Source organism: Rhea pennata, chromosome 1 (assembly GCF_028389875.1).
Source record: "Rhea pennata isolate bPtePen1 chromosome 1, bPtePen1.pri, whole genome shotgun sequence".
Lineage (NCBI taxonomy): Eukaryota > Metazoa > Chordata > Aves > Rheiformes > Rheidae > Rhea > Rhea pennata.
This window is the reverse complement of record NC_084663.1, coordinates 52,823,955-52,841,599: the sequence shown is the minus strand read 5'-3', so window position 1 is coordinate 52,841,599 and position 17,645 is coordinate 52,823,955. Positions and strand designations below refer to the sequence as shown.

The 17,645-nt window shown below is 36.9% G+C and overlaps 1 protein-coding gene across 6 annotated transcripts in view; it reads right to left on the bottom strand.

The window, feature by feature from the left end:
* Window positions 1-310: 310 nt before the first annotated feature.
* Window positions 311-17,645, bottom strand: part of CNOT4 (CCR4-NOT transcription complex subunit 4) — an 81,645-nt gene continuing 64,310 nt past the window's right edge. For 4 of the 6 annotated variants that reach the window (XM_062586080.1, XM_062586102.1, XM_062586089.1 and 1 more), the window contains 2 exons: window positions 2,486-2,698; window positions 311-1,701 (listed from right to left, as the gene is read on the bottom strand). In XM_062586080.1, the coding sequence (XP_062442064.1) occupies window positions 1,400-1,701; window positions 2,486-2,698 (515 nt within the window). In that variant the 3' untranslated portion in view covers window positions 311-1,399. The remainder of the gene's footprint in view (window positions 1,702-2,485; window positions 2,699-17,645) is intronic. The other 2 variants (XM_062586109.1, XM_062586118.1) reach the window with 1 other exon arrangement.

Sequence of the window (17,645 nt, the reverse complement as noted above, 5' to 3'; positions counted from 1 at the left end):
CCTTTAATTAAGGGTAAACACAGAAGTCTTTCACGCTTTAGATTTCAAACAATGGCAGGAAGACTTAAGCACAGATGTCCTTTGGCTGTTATGAGTAAAGAAAACATAATCCCTAATTTTAAGATACATACACTTTTTCCTCTCTTCAATACAGATGTTACCACGCAATGCCATACCTTGAATCTCCAGTAAATCTCCATGTAAAAGTAGCTCCAGTTTAGGATGAACAGGAGAAAACAACTGCAAGGACATATAGATACACTGTACTCCAAAATTAAGTTAAAAAAACCCAAGAAAAGCAAACACAAAGTCATCATCAAGTTCTGTTTTATTTAAGATTTTAGTTTTAATTCTGAAGAAAGAGGTACATTTCCTTGGTTTTAGTTTTAGCGTCAGGTTATAACCATGTTTATTTTATCTGTTTCTTTTTCCTGTCTTTTCAATACTGCACAAACGTCCAGAAACTACAGGGTTAAGTAAAAGCTGCAGGCAGAGGAGGTCAGAGGTTGCTCCTGATGGTGATCATGTGGCCCCAATGCAGTGCTATCCCAGAGTGCCCTTATCAGGTGAATCTTTGTTTTTTAAAAAAAAAGAAAGAGAGACTGACAGAGGAGACAGAAAGACTGAAGTAAATATCACTCGTGTTTCAGCTGCTTATAATTATATTATGTATACACTAGGTATTAAATCTGTGAATACTTTTAAAACATTAAAGTTTACTTTAAATCTAAAGCCAAAATTAAAAAAAAGAAACTTATTCTCCCATTCTCCCCTCTTTAAACCACTCTTTAGCAACATGCCAGTTACTCATAGCTATAAGTATGTTTTGTCTTTCAACACACTTCATGTCAAACCTCTTACTGACATAATAAAGGCCCTCTTTCAAAAAAAAAAAAAAAAAAAAAGCTATTTCCCTGTGTAGTGCCACACTGAATGCAAAATAAACGCTAGGCCACTGCTTGCCCCACATGTTCAGTAACTTCATTTAAATTAAATACCTTTTTCCTGTTTCTGCATTTGATTCTCCATTGCATTTTTTCCCTACTATAGATTGACATTTTTTCCACTATGCAGAAATACTCATGTGCAAAAGACATAAGACAGTAATATTCTCTTTAAGCATTGAGACTGCATTTTGATTTCTCTCTCTCTTTTTTCTTAGAATGTTTTAGGAAATATTTCAAACAGTGTATTTCAAACACTGGCTCAGCAGAAACATAACAAAAAGACGGTCATGACCCTGTGATCGCATTGCATTTGGGGGGGGAAGTTTGATCAGGAACTGGATTCTTCAGAAAGAAAGATATGAGGAGGAACAGTAGGTGGGCATGGGGAGGAGTCAGGGCGGGACACTTCCTGCATTTCTAACGTTTATTTTATTTTATTTTCTCCTCCTTTCCTAGTGACGATCCAGCGCTGAGCTCTGTAGTAGATCTGTGGGGGTTTTACTGGGGGGTCTGAAGGCTGTCTGAAAGCCTGGTGGGGGGGAGTGGAAGCTGGTGGGGTTTGAAGGAGGGGAGTAGGGATTCCAACTGGCTCTGTGCAGCGGGATCTGTGTGCCGAAGGGGTTACTGTGGTGCGTCTGTGACGGCGCTGCGCTGGGGCCGTCCATCTCTGTGAGGGCCTGAAGAGATTTTAGCCAATGTGGAGGATTGTCATCTTGAAGGGTGTCTAAACTGTTTCCTGTGGAGGCTGGGATACCTACACAGAGAAGAAAAAAATTAAAAAAAATAAAAAGGAGAGAAAAATGGGAGATAGGCAAGTCAGAGCAGAAGCAGTAAGGTGAGCATGAAGGAGGTCAATTTAACCTAACAAACGGCAACAGTAAGAAAACATGATTAGTTTGTACAGAGTATGCATTTTACACTGTTATATAAAATTACCCTGCCCGCAAAACATTTAACATTTATATCCAGGTAGGAGAAAGTACCCCCTCAAAGTACTCTTCAAAAGACATTTTTCTATCACATATTCTGCACAAGGACTGCATCCTTGCTTGCATGATCTTATCACAAACTACCAGTACGCTGCATGCTTTACCTCCTACTCTGCCTATTTGAATCATGCTTCAGCCTCTCTAACAGGGAAACACAACCAGACAGCCTTATAAGAGAGAGCTTTATAAACAAGTGGAGTACGTCCCTTTTTAAATAACAAAGTCCAGTTAATGCTATCAGTGCCTCAGGACCAGCGGCGCACATACCGGACATGCCATCCAGCAGAAGGGACACCTATATTGACCCTATGGATAAGCATTGACCATCCTGACTCCCTGCAAAAGGTCCCGGGCATGCAATGCGAAGAGCTAGGTGACGCTTTATTATACCTAGTGGTTCCATAAAATTCCTAGACCCTTGAGGTTTTGTGGATGGAAGCTGGAAGAGACCACCGCATACTGACTTTTTTTTTCCAGATGCAAATCAGTTTGTGCCAAATACCCATTTGATGGTTTGCCAGTGGAGCTGAAGGAGTGAGAAACGGTTACCTGTGATGATTGCGGGGTCCATCCAGCTGCCAGGGCTGTCCCAATTCAGGCTGTCGGTGGTGGCAGTGTTGGACGTTGGTACACTGTGGTTGGCGTTGGAGGGGGAAGAAGCATTGGGCAGTCCACCAAAGTTGATGTTAATGTTCGGTAGAAGTGCCCTTAGCCCGTCCTGCCATTCCTTCATATTTAAACTCTCTACAGAACTGCTGTTGTCTGGGAGATTTACCAACAAAAAAAAAATGAAAGATAAAAAAATAAAAAGCTGAAGTTAGAAACAGATGTCCTTCTTTGGTGGGGTATGGGATTTTAATTTTACTTTTTAAACTAAGCATTTAATACTTTCCCTATCCAAAAACTAGGGTGATGTTTATATGGCCAATGAATTATTCAGAGGGGTTGGCAGGTTTTAAATCAAGCATAAGAGCAGGAGAAAGATTTAACTCCTCCTCCAATTCATATTCCCCCGTATTTTTTCAGTTCAGAGACTTCAATAATTAAGGCTGGAGCAGCTCTCCTTTCATTACTTTTGGGGGACAACCCACCAGATCCTTTATGAGAAGACTCTGCTGCATGCTAAATAACCCAATTCATCTGCTTTATCAGTGGTCAGTAGACTTGAAAGGGTTGCTTTCTTTGAAGTATACTGAAGTGAAGAAAGGCTAGGTAGGGCTTTGCTATAGAAACTGAACGTGATTAAATCACTTGAGGAACCAGGGAGGTGGGAGGAGTATCACAAAAGGTTTTTGTTTTATTGTTGCTTGCTCATTCACTGCCCTACAGATGTTCTTCAGAAGGAAATGGTAACCAGGTTCTCATGAAGTTGGAAGGAATGCAATTTCCTCTTGCAGTTGTAGAACAGTAGAAAAAAATTCTTTAAAGATCTTTCAGAATAATTCCCGGCACAACTACATCCTCAAATTTTAGTTAGAGGCAAACCAGCTGGACACCAAGACAGTCAAGTCTGAACTATTTGGCTACCTGTTTCAGGGCACGTACTGACAAAGAAGGACAACAGAATAACTTAACTATTAGCACTACTACAAACAACTATTGGATTCTATGATTCATTTCTTGTTTTAGTTATCTTAAAGCAAAACAGACATAGCATCCCAGTGTTTACCAGCAAATACAGAAAACCTAGCAGTCAATTTTGAAAGGATACATGTTGGACAGTACACCGGGGCTACCTCTTAATCTTTGATGGAAATATAGCATACAACTTTTTATATCATCTCTGGCTTTCCTAGCTCAAAAGAGGATTTTCATGACATTCAGAAGCATTACAGTGAGATAGTTTCATAACACTGCTCCTCCATCAACACTGGAGGAGATTTAAGTCTTCATGAAAAAAATCAGAGGATTTCACTAACTCACAAATAGACATTCATTATCAAACCATTCCTTGGCAATTCTTATAAAGTAGAAAACTCAGAAGAATTGTCTCCAGTAACCACCTTTTGTAACTAGAAAAGAAATGCAAATTGCTGAAAACCTGTGCTTTCATCTAGAACTTTCCCTCTCCAAAATCTGAGGTCTTTTTAAAGTAAATTTTATATAAGAAAGTGTTCTCTTTGTTACTTATGGCAAGCAACTTCAATCACAAATAGCAATCCACAAGTCAGACTTCAGTTTATGTCCACAACTGGACTTCAAAACCAGTCACTATGTTAATCTATCACCACTTAGCCTGTGGTGACTGTTGCAGCAAGATATTTCTAATCTGCTGCATGCTTAATATGGCCATTTAATACAGCTATACAGCATAAGCATTTAAACGTGTGCATAAGCATCTCCATGCAGCATGACAGCAGCTGACATCTACAAAGCATCATCAAAAAGAGTATACCATAACTATACAAACAATCCTTAATGCTTGGACAGTCAGAACTTACAATTTGCAGAGTACGATTTAACCAGAGACTTCAAAGGCTTATAGTCAACAGATGTTGACTATATATGTGTGTGTGTGTGTATCCTCATTTACTGGCAAAGCCTACGGAATTCCTCTTCTTCAAAAGCTGGGGCATAAAGCACCTCAAAACTGAAGACAGACAACTCTTACATAGTAAGCAACAAAAATGTGAACAATCAGGTAATAGAAACAAAAAAAAACCTGCCTCTAAGTATATGCATCAAATTGCATTTTAATTGCTACGGTGTTGGGAGGAAAGTACTATTGAAACTGCAGCTCTGGTTCAAGCCACATACGACCAGCTTAAAGTAACCTTTGCTTTTCTCTTGTCTATGTGCTATCAAGCACCCTGACCTAAGCGTGATAGTATCCACAGGCTGTGCGTAGCATGAAAACATGCTACAGGGCCTAGAGTATAAGTCACTTTGGGTGAAAAAAAGCAGGGTTTTCACTGATTTGTTCCATGGTCATCAAACCCTAGTGCACACAACTGGCTCTCACTTGTACTTTCACTCCTACTGTAAATCAAACCTACTTCCTGTTCTCTCAAACTCCCACTTTATTCCCTGTAATACAAATGCAAAACAAACAGCTTTAAAGAGTTCAGTGCTTTTAATTTTTCATGCAGACTTATGAGAAACTTGACATCTTTACCAAAAAAGCCTAGTTAAATGATCCTGGGGTTAAAAAACCTCAAAGAAACTTTAAAGTTTTAACTAGTCAAATACACTTCGTAGATTTTTGCCCACATCCATGAGCTCATTGAGACATATTTCTAGTTCAGCTATTATAATAAAAATAGTCAACTCATCAACACAGAAATAATCACGTGAGATGCTACATGGGACAGTTTCCATTATTTTCTCACAACTGCTTCCAAAAGCTGAAGCTAAGCTTGTGCAAAAACACGCATCTCTGTGCTGTTAGTCATTCCCACTATGGAGCAAAAATACGCACAGATGCTTAGAGCTGCACAAGAGAGAACATATTCATTACAATCCCTGTGAGTTGGGGAACTGCAAGCTCATGACGATGCCATGCATGTTACTAACACCCAACATCAGAATTAGCGTGCAAGCAAGTAAACATGTAGTGAACACACCCGTACCAAGCGTATGGATGCACAGACACACAGTGCCAAATAACGTCATTCAGAAAAGAGTCCAATGTCAGCACGGACAGCTCAGTATCGCTAGCGGTAAGAAAAGAGGAGTTACAAATTATAATAAGATAGGAAAGTATAGCATAGCATTAGGCTATCTCGGGTTATGACAATATAAAGATCTTATGTTATTCTCCATGTAAAGAAAAAAAGGAAAAAAGACAAATGCAGCATACGTAAGAGTTCAGAAAGGTAACAAGCAGTTGAAATAGATTTCTTCAGAATGTTTTCAAGGAATGGGAAAAACTGGCGCTGTTTGGTGACAAGATGCATTAGTCTGTGAGGCAGGCATTGTGGACCACTTATTTTACCCTAACATGGAACAAAAAGAAATATGAAGTTGTAAGGAAGACTACCCTTTATCTCAGCTATTGGCACAAGATCTTCTTCGAATTGCAGAAATCAAGAGATTGAAGTTCTAAAAGGATTCACTGTCTATAAAAATGTTATTTGTTAACAATAAGCACATCTCAATTACTTACTAAAATTTTGTGCTCCAGGATACAAAGTACAAAACAAAGTATTCCAAAAGACATACCGTCTTCTGCAGACAGCAGGGTTTGCAGGGCTGCAAGGCAAGCTCTGACGAATAACATTGCCCTCTGACAACAGAGAACAAGCACTGCAGCACTCAGGAGCCTGCAAGAGTTTTGCAGTTTGGCTGATAATGCCACAATAAATAAAAAAGCAGGTTGTCCAGACAGAAAGCTTCTCAGCTTTTTGCAAGACTCCCAGGCTCTAAGAAACACAGCAATTAAACTTCTTTTGTAATATGGGATTTGACAAGGGGTTAAAATATATGGGATTAATACACAGAACGCATTGGAGAGGAAGAAGAAAAAAACCCAGTGATGACTGGAAGATGATCTGCTGCCTTCTCTTCTACTTCTAGGATAGACTACCCTAAGAACAAGGTAAATACACTGCCACATGTCCAAGATTTAATACACCTTTCCCAGCTCACTAGCCCTTAAAAAGTTTCTCCATAGAGAAGGTTAAGCCACAGTTTTCTCAAAGATTTTCCTGCTCTATCCTCCAAGTCCTCAGTTACTGCCTACCACTAGGAAAAACATCCACTGAGAAAAACTCCTGAGGCAAACCAGTACATGAACAATTTTGGGCACCACACATCAAGACTCAAACCAAACAGTTAAACCAGCATGTCTGTGCAGGATTCTGAGAAGTTTTAAACACAAGTCTTAAAACTAGAAATGCAAGTCCTCCATAAACAGAGACAGGAATTACTTGTATGCTAAAAAAACAAAACAACCATATGTTAGAGATGGGTATTTTCCGAAGTTACTACTTATCCCACTGCTACTTTGTCCTTTTTGTTAATTGATGTAATAGCTTCTTGGTGAAGTATAAAAGTGTTTAAAAAAATAAGAAAAAGCTATCTTCCAGTTAATACAGGCCCCAAAGAAAAAAACTATTTTCCTATTATATTTCCCTACTTCTTGTAGAAGAAGTAGGCAGAAGCTGGTATAAGGAAGCAGTTTTATGACTAGGTAGCAGACTTCTGTCTCAGTTTATCATAATCCAGTAATGTGAGAGCCAGTGTTTTAATCCTTCCCCATCCAAAGGAATGAAAACAGTCTACTTCCATAGCCTCATACTAATTTAAAGCAGTATGTCCAATAGTAGGAAAATGTGGAAGAAAACAGGTTCAAATCCACTTGACTAAAATGAAAAGATTTTATGCACCAGTCTGAAGACAAACTGGAAACATATTAAGAGATTTCTTTTCCCTCCATCTTGTTTCTGGGGCAACAGAATAACCTGGTTAAGCCCCATGGAAAGAACTAATATTCACATGAAAAAATCTCAAACAGTTGACAGTCCCATTCTGAACTTCAGTCTTCCCTTGAAGTGCATTTGATAATCCCATTTGGTCTGCTAGAAGCTTGTGCTCCCAGAGGAGAGCAGATTCCACAGTTTTAGCACTGAACTTTTTCATGTTTCTGATGCCAACATGAAACAACAGCAATTTTACCTAAAAATTTTCAAAGTCAGTCACTGTCTTGGAGTGAGCAAATAAGCTTCACTGTAAGTTTAACTTGTCTGCACATTTTAAAGCAAAAAGACTTAGTTTAAAATAGAAGATATGAAGCTTCAACATTCATCTGTATGACAAATCAGTGATTTTATGAATTTCCAGTACTGCCATTTCCCCATTATAACATCTTTTTAGACAGTCTGGTAGCATTACTTTAATATGCTGTATCTGCAATGCTCTGACATTATTTCTTCAAATTAGGCAGAACAGTATTTGGAGAAGGGAGAGTTCAGAGAAAGAAAGTCTAGAAAGAAAAATTGCTCTATTTTACATAATCCATACTTTAGAACAGATTTGTTAAATATCTAGCTGCACTTCATAAATTCATGGACTTCATAAATTTTGACCAACAGTATCATAATGGAGACTCAAAGCGGCTTCAAATTTGGCTATGCAATGCTTGTGATGCTAATGCACTTTATGTTTCATTTTAAACCTAACTGGATAGCATGTCTTAAACTATTTAAGATGTGAGACAAGCAATGATTGAATGAGTGTAAACTAGAATGAACACAAAACTAGGACAAACACCACAAAAACTACGGGCAGGTCAAATTTTTGTTCCAATTACAATGAGACTGTATCAAGATTCACAAAGTATGTGGTTAAATAAATGACTAATAGCAAAGACTACAAGATTATCACATTAAATAAATGCAAAACAAGTGTAGTTAATTATATAATTTTGATATAGCAAAGAACTAATACCAAATCTGGCTTTATCTTGGTATATAATAGGTAAATATGTTTATGCCAGAAATCCTACATAAATTCCTGTTGAAAAGCAAACATTCCTCCAAATCTAGGCTGCAACTTTAAGAATCACGTTAGTATGCCATATGTGTGACCAAGACACACAGCAGTACTACAGAAAAGCTTCAACTAGGCAAGACATTCAGAGGAAAACCACTATATGAAGCAAGAACAACCTTATTAGTATTGCTCTGTATCTGACTACACAGGGTAGCAATAGAACAAGAAGAGACTATCAAGGTGTATTTAGAAACAGAATAATAACTATCACAGTAACTTGGCTGTAAGGAGGCCCTTGTAAAATCTTCAAGGGCACAGTACAACAGCAGCTACTTCTGAAGCCTCTACAAGAGAGCCAGAATGACAAAAAGTTAAATGAGAACAGCTTAGAGAGAAGAGGAGAGGAAAAAAAAAGAAAAAAAAAAAAAAAAGAGAGAGCAGGAAAGAACCAGAGACTGAGTTCAGCCAGAGGCTCTCAACTCTATTACAGAGCCAAATATAGTCAGCAGAAAGCATCCCTTTTACAGTGACATCCCCATTAGTCCTTGCTTGGTGCTGCCTACTGTAGCAAATGCTAGAGGCCGCCTGCACTTCTATGAAACTGCCCCTCGTCCGCCTCTGGGAAGTGACTGGTGCTTCTCCATTTTCTTAAGATTACTTTCTGCTATTACTATTTCTCTTTTGCAAAAAAATTGTCTGGTGTTTCACTGTGTGGAGGGAGTAGAAATAGACATTTTGCCTTATCTTAGAATGAAATGATCCCACTACATTAGATGAAGATATTTAATCTAAAGCTTATACATTTATCCATCATCCAATCAGCTATAATAAGAACCATACTCATGTCACTTCAATGAGAAGAGCTTCTTCACTCATGGAATTTTTAGAACATGAATAAAATTCCATTTAAATAGGTAAGAATTAATGTCCAAAGGATTTCACATTCAGACTTCACTGATTCTGTATATCAATGATTTCTAGGAACCCTACAATCCTTAAATCACATGAAGTTTCACAAAGATTCTCAGAAGCCTGGAACATCACTATCATCAGAATAAAGAAAACTGACTCTAACCACATTAAAATAGTAATGCAGCCCATCAGGAACACAGTTAAACCTCTGGTATCTTCATATTAAAGAGACATTAAATGACAGGACCACTAAGAGACAGCTGTTTGAAGAAAACATCGAAAAAAACCCTCAGAGATTCTCCATGCATGGCAAGCAGTTTGGCAAACCACATGAACATGTTTTCTAAATTTCTTTCCATAATGTGGAATTCTTATCGTTATGAGCTTTAAGAGCAAGATGAAATATACATATATATATATATATAAAAACACACTGAATTGACTTCAGTAGTACAGAGATACCAGTCTACCCTCAACTTCAAAACAATGCAAGTGAAGCAGCTTTTACCTTTATTCCATACCAGTCCCTAAGATTATATTAATTACTTATCTAACCAATTTAAAAAAGATAACCATGTAAATCAAATCAGTACCATCTTTCAATGTAAAAATTAGATGTACTTAAAATTCATTATATTGCTCTAGTACTTGATAGTTTGTCTTACTGAGTTGCATGTTAACACACTTTTTTTTTTTTTTTTTTTTTACAGTTTTTCTAAATCATTTTTGTTCCTGCTGATCACATGACAGTATAAGCTTTAAGCTTTCTGTGACTAAATAAGCCTTAAGAGACAGGAAATTTAATCTATTTTCAGGGGAAATCCCTTCTACAAAATCAATGAGGAAATACGTCATCTTAGATATTCAATAGGAAGATTCTTATTTGCCTGTGTGTATGTCAGATCTTCATTAGACTTGAGAAAAGCAATTTTACATTTATTAAGTATTTTGGAGCGTTCTTGTGATTGCATCACACTTACCATGGCTCAAGTGATCAAGTCTAATACGTATTTATAGCAGCCAGCCATGTAATTTTAATCTATAAGAAAATTTAAATTCTAGCTTGCTTTGAAAAGCATGCTTGAGTTCACATGTTTCCACAGTATCCTAGAGTATTCCAGCATTTTTACTACTGAATTTTAATAGTTTGTTACTGAATATGTTTAGTGTCCAAGTTCAAGACCTCAACTGAGGCCTGCCATGTGCATACAGAGGTGACAAAATATTCTTTAATAGTTGCTCAATAGTCAGTGAACATTCTTTTCATGTGAGCTAACAAGACTCATCTGAAAGAGGACCACATAAGAAAATAAGTGGTTCTCAACACTGGTAAGCTTAAAATGAGCCTAAACTGAGAGCACAAAAACTGTTAAGATACTGAAATGAACAGAAATAAACTCCCAGATGGTACACAAGAAAAGACGTATGATTTTCATTCACGTGAATAACCAAACTTAATCTCAACCTAAGTATACTGCTGCTTATTCTTAGTTCCTGCATCAAAGTTCAAACTTGCTAGGCTATTCTAGAAGTCAGTGTGTGAGGGGAAGGCTTTGACCTCAACTGGCAATCCGTAAGTGTATCTGTGGGGCGTGCATGTGCAAATAAAAGCAAAACATATGGAACTTTACCCATGGTCAATGCAATAACTAGAACTGGTAAACAAAACAGGAACTTATAGGCTATTGCTAATTATTGACAAAACCTGTATAAGACCCAAGATTCTAAGAATATCCTGACCAATGCTCTGCCCCAGATGGTGAGAATAGCTTTAGCACAGTGCATGAATATTCTGAGAAATGCTAAATTCATTTTGAACTTTTCAAACTTGCATTTGAAACAAACAAGGAAGGCTGACGTATGCCTGCAGATACTACAATCATTCTGTGGAAATACTAAATGCCCTCTTCCAATAGAGGTGACTCATTTAGCATACTATTTCGTTTATACAATAGTTTCTGCTAAACAGTTATCTGAAAACTGTCACAATTGAGGGTTGAGAATGCAAATCCAGTATCTCTAGTGCAACAGAAGCAGGCCAAAAGTTTAGTTTTAAATTGAACGTTATATATTGTCCTGAACTTCCCAGTGAAATACAAAATAAGTTATGACTGGAAATAAAACGAGTCAGAGTTTAGAAATTTTAGAATTTAGAAATAAGCCTGAATTGCAGTAGGGAGGGGAAGGGGGTAAATGCAGGCAGACTCAAAATGCCTGACAAGAAGCTGGGTGGGAGTAAGAGCCCAAGAGCCTCCAAGAAAAAAGTCAGAATATAAAAAACAAACAAACAAACAAAAACAAAAAACAAAACAAAAAAAACCTCAGAACGTGAAAAACAAAAATACTCAATGACAAAGGTTATACACTAAGAACAGCTATTTTCGTTGAGGAAACCTGAAGAGATTAGGGTCTATGCAATGGTGAGTAAAATCTATACTGGAAACAAATGAACATTCTTTACAAACAGTGCTTTTCATTCTTTTATTTTCAAATAAGTTGTGATCTTGATACCAGAATATCAGGGAGGAGCTGCTCTGCTGTCTGGGAAGATTTTTGGTCTGAAGAGCTTTTGGAGGTGCCAATCTTGGCACCTGAAACTATTAGTTTTACTAGTTAAGATCTGCAAAAGACTTCCAGATTTTCAATATTTATACTTCATGAGAGAAAGCCTTTAGCAGTAGACAACCATAAATGGAACTAGGAGCACAGAGAAGTAGAATTTTAGTTGCAGTGCTTTCCACCTAGCTGCTGTCAAAAAAATCAAAATGTCAAGGCCAAACGAACAAGCAGCCCTCTTTAAAGAAGATTACTGGACTAATGCTGCTCTCAAAGTTAAATTTAAGACCATCTGTACTTAAAACTGCAGTAAGCACTTCATGACTTGTCAAGTCAAGATGAAGAGTGTAACAAATAGTCCTTCCTGGCACCTAAACAAAGGGATGTGGGGCAGCACTGTATAAGTTACTTCAACTGTTGCTAGGAGTAAAGCATCAAATACATCCTGTACACAGCATATTGAGAATGGTTAAGTTTTACTATATGCTGAATTCAACAACCATAAAAGAGAGGCTGCCCTGTTTCGTAAAAACACAGGGGAGCAGAAGCTTGAGACCACAGGAAAATATCTTCAGCCATGCCATTTTTTTTTAAGCTCCCTTCCTTTGTATAAAACAAGCCACAACCTTCTTTGTTCAGGAGACAGAATACATTAACCGTCAACCGAGAAAGAGGAGACAAAGTCAAAAGGGCAAAGGGGCAAATAAGAAAATTCTCTCAAAGGGAAATGAGATAACATTTTGAGAAAATATAAAGTCAGCCTACGACTCTTGGTATTCAAGGCAGATCAGAATTAACGTTAAAATTCTCTATCTGATCTATCTTTTGCCTTTCTCCATATTCTAAATAAAGGTTTTAAAGCAGTAAGGTCATAGCCAACACATTAAGATCTCTGCCTGTTTTACTAAAACACTGTCAAAAAAAGTACCGTTAGACAAAGAAGGATTTGATGTTCAAGGTAAGTTCAATGGCATGGTAGCCAGATAATTTAAAGTGGTAGAAGATGCAAAACAGTAAGCTGCTCAGATACAGAAAACCTCAGAAGTAGAGGTAAAACAGTTATTGCACAATAGTTGGTCCTTCTTAATATAACATTCATGCTTTGCCCTCACTCCTATTAGATATTCTTTCACAAAAAACAAGAACAGACAAGATTCAAAGATGTGCACGTTGATCGATACCTCAATAAGGTTTGTAAAGTTAGTATCGCAAAGACTGCTGTACGGCACTCAAAAACTGAGTCATCTTCCTATTTATTGGCTCAATCTCATCTTTAAATGTACATATTCCTATCAGTTAGGCTGTACATATAAAAGAGACGCTACAGCATTAAAACTAAAAGGTTCTGATATAACAAAACCTTATCAATTACACTCAACTATGGAGACTTACAACATTCAAGCATATAAAGCTTTCTTCTCCTACTTTAAATGGGGTTTATTCTTTGTTTGTGCTTCCTATTTTTCTCTATGTCTACTTGATTATTTCCCTTAGCTTTCCAATGCACGCATGATATATGGGAAGAATGTACGCGAATCATACAATGTAGAATTAGTCTTGGAAAAACTACAGTTTCAAGCTACATCATTATTGTTAATTTAGTATGTTCTTAAACAATGGTTTTCTCATTATGAAGTAAAATACAGAAGATAATTATGAAATTAATACATGAAATAACAGCTAATGTCTCAAAATACTAATTAATAAATTTTGCATAGAAGTGGCAACAAAGGTAGACTAATTATTTACGACTTTTTCCTCATATTTTTAACAGGGCAAATTTGTTCTTACTTTTTCTGTGGAATAAAATCCATGACTATCAACTACCTAAAGTCAAGAATTAAAAACAAAAAAAATATATATTTCTTTCTATTTTCCCACTACCAATAAACATGCCTATCATTTTATAAGCATCTTAGTTTTTACATTCAACTCTCAAAAAATGTTGCTAGTCTAAGACATACCTCAGCCTGTTACCCAATATTATACGTATTATTTCAGAATACAATGTTAGGCATTGCGGTTGCAACGATGATTTTATATCAGCTACTGACAAAGCACAAAGGCTTTTATGATATCCTAAAGAAATATATAAAGGAAAACATTCCTTCACCTTGCTGTGCGGGGCCCTTTCCTTCACCATGACTGACAGAACAGAGAGCCACTGTCCTATATTCTTAGGATGGCTTGCATACAGTTTAGGTTAAGAGTGCTTTTAACAGCAGTCATGCTGTCCAGACATAAAGAGTCATCGCTCTTTTCTCCTGAAGTACATTTGAATAGTTATAATTACACAGTAAATCACCTAAGCCATCCCACCCCAGAGACCAGCAACAAGCCTAAATTGCTGCTTTCAATGGGAATACATAGCATCTGCTACGGCTTGCAAAATCACAGAGTTGAGGCAGAGGAGGAGAAAAATCTCTCCAGAAATCAGAGTTCCTTTAGATAAAGTTTATGAACACAGGTACGCCTGATGAACATGCCATATTTCAAGTATATGTATAATAAAAATTACGATGTCAATTATGCAAAGTATTATAGGCTTGCAATTGCTAACATATCAGACATACAACTATGCCATTTCACTGGGAACCGCAGAATGAGTTTAATAAATACTGCTCCCTTTGATAAATAGGCTACCAAAATTCATACAGAAACATGGATTTTGGAGTTAATGTATGCAGTGCCTATGGCCCTCCATTTAAAGCTGCTGTGCATCACTAACAGCTCTCCTTGGAGCTGCTGAGTCAAATACAGCACAGCTCTGATTCTAGACTAACAGGCAGCTTTAGAACATTACCTTTTCCTAGTATGTCAAACATAAGTATTTCACATCATGTGAATCATAATGCTTACATAAAGCAAGAATCAGCAGTTATCTTCAGGCACTGTTTTCTTCACACAAGCTTCAAAACCACAAGTAAACTTAGTGAAATCAACCAAAGTTGGTATTCAAAAAGCCTAGACAATAATACACTAATTTCAAACAAAGTTTTAGAAGAATTTTTAGATCTGCTTGTTTTCACATAAATGAAAGGGAAAAGTCTGAAAGAACTGGTTGAATAGAGAGTATAAACTAATCAGATAATGCATAGAATGAGCAAACAATTTTTCTTAACCACTGATCCTGCATCTTCTGCTCTAGGAATTTCTACTCCAGGGTTAGGGAAGCGATCAAAGATTTTTGTAAACATTCAATTGATAGCAGTTGAGAGTCTCTGCTAAAAAAAAAAATAGAATTTGGAGTTTTGTCTATCCTAGGTTTCTCTTCCTGTTGCATTTGAAATAGCAGAGCTGATGACATTTTCCAAAACACCCTAATACAGACCACCACCACCACCACTAAAAAAAAGCTGGCAAAGGAACTTCAAGTACATTTCAACTAATCTGTCCTACTAAATAGCTATTAGGACACATACAGTCTTTTCAAGAGATCAGTTGGAGTCCTCAGCAACACACACAGCTGAAAGGTGCTGTCTACACAGCTTCCGTACTTGTGTGTCAGTTTCTGCCACCACCCTCTCCAGACAGTTGTATCTACCTATCAATAAGAGCAAAGTAGGAGTTGTACAATTACATACCTACTTCTGATAGAGTAAAAATAAGTATGAAGAACAGGAATTATTCTCTCAAAAGCTATATAAAAGCTTTATAAAAGCTATAAATGCATTGAGAGGCTGTACACTACATAAGGATTTGAAGACAGAATGATCGATAAATTCAAAACTATTAAGTCAACATGCCAATAAAACAAGCACACTGGCATATCCTGATTTTCACATTACTAGTGCTTCTGAAGTATTAACTATCATATAAACAATACAAGTCCATAATCTAAAAACAAAACCAGACCTACTTGAGACCAATCTAATTTCTGACAACAGAAAAAGAAAGAGAAACAATCAGTGCGCAAATCTTTAAGAAATATCAAAATTCATATGTAGATCAACTGAGAAATGTTTGCAGTCCAGCAACCAAGGTTAGATAATCGCAAACCAGGCAACAAACAATGTTTTCTGTAGCAAGAGATTAAGGCCAACTCGAAGTAACTTTTCAGAGAGACTACAGCAGATGTTTGTTTTGTTTTTAACACTGCAACTGCCAAAAAAATAAAATTAATTGGTTCTAGCAGTTACATACAAAAAAGAATATTTATGGCTATCATTTCTGTTGCCTTAAAACATATGGGGGAAGTATATGACATTAGCTGAGCATCAACTAAGAACCCAGAACCTGGCTCTTCAGAGACAGAGCCAAGTATCCACAAGTCTTCTCTAAGGACAAAAAGGACCACTTCCAAACTTCCAGAAGTAATTAAAATAATGCAATTTTAAGAATACTTTATTAAAGTTGGAATCAAGAATCAATCTGTAATGCAAACAGATCTTACTTTTCAATACAAGGATATCTTGGGCCTTACTGCTCCTTGTCACTGGTCCCTTGAACAGCAGTTTTTAGAACCTATTCATAGAAGACTGATAAATCAAAACTTAACAGCTGTTAATGCCTTCAAGTTTCATAGAGGTTAGGGTAAAGAGAGCAACAGTTTACACTGCTGTTAGGCTACTACATTTGTGACTCCACATCAAAAAAAGTTTTGTCTTGTTTTCATTTTTTACATTTCAAAGTAATCAGTATCAGTTAATCGGTAATTTTATAAGCTTTGTCAGCGCCAGTACAAAGACTTTCAAACTACTTATATTTGTAGTCTGGAACAAATGTTTATACTACAAAATCAGCCTAAGGACACTACACCAGTACTATAGCTTTGACAAGGCTTCAGAGAGGACAAAGCACAGAAAAAAAATAGCTAAAAGTAGCTCTTGTACTAGAAGCAAAAATACACAATGACCTTTTCCCTCAGTCAATTCCTTACAGGATAAGGAGTACTTCTCAAAATGTATCAGAAGAAAACAGCTGTGACAAAGTCTCAAGAACCAGTTTTCTTCATCTCATATCTACAACAGCTTGTAGAGAGTTTCTCCCCACAGTTGATTATAAACTTAATAAAAAAATCATTTAGATTTTTGCCTGGTAGGAAAAGAGAACCAGTTTCAGACAAGCCTTATAGGAAATGTGGAAGCAGTTCAAATTCCAGAAGTGAATTTCTGACCAAATCAACATTCACTACAATTAGCTCATCAGTTGTAGTGCTTACTGCAAGAGGCTATCAATCCATCCAAGGCAGACTAAAGTGGCTTGAGTGCTCATTTATTTTCCCCCAACATCACAGCCCTCACAATCAGGATGAAACCTCTTATACCATTGCAAGCATCCATTCAGTGAAAGATTAGCATAATATTAAGGCCATCTGAAGTACAGAAACGAACAGCACTGAATGTTTTATTACACAACCATTTCATTATGCGCTAGAAGGAACAACCAGTCAGTACATCTGACACAAGTTTTTCTTTTCTTTTTTCTTTCCCTCTTTAAGAGCTCTGATCAGTATCTGCATGTCAGCACTGAAGTCACAGTGCATTTCCAGTCTACTCTTCTTAAGCAAAGTCTGGCAAGACCAAAACACCAAAATACCAATCTGTTTTGGCACAAAATTAAGCGGGCACAGAATACTCCACCTTCCTTATAAAGCTCAGTATTACAAGGCTAAGTATCCAGTTACATTTTAAAAAAGAACAGAAAGGGCTTATTTAAAACAACATTCCTCTCTTCCTTTATAAACCTAGTATATCACTCAAGAGATATCATTCTAACGCTTGCAGCTGGCTATTTCCTTTTCCTGTCCTGGCTCAGAGAAGCTGAAAGCATCAATTAAGTCATATTCATGGCTGTCCTAATTCACCTA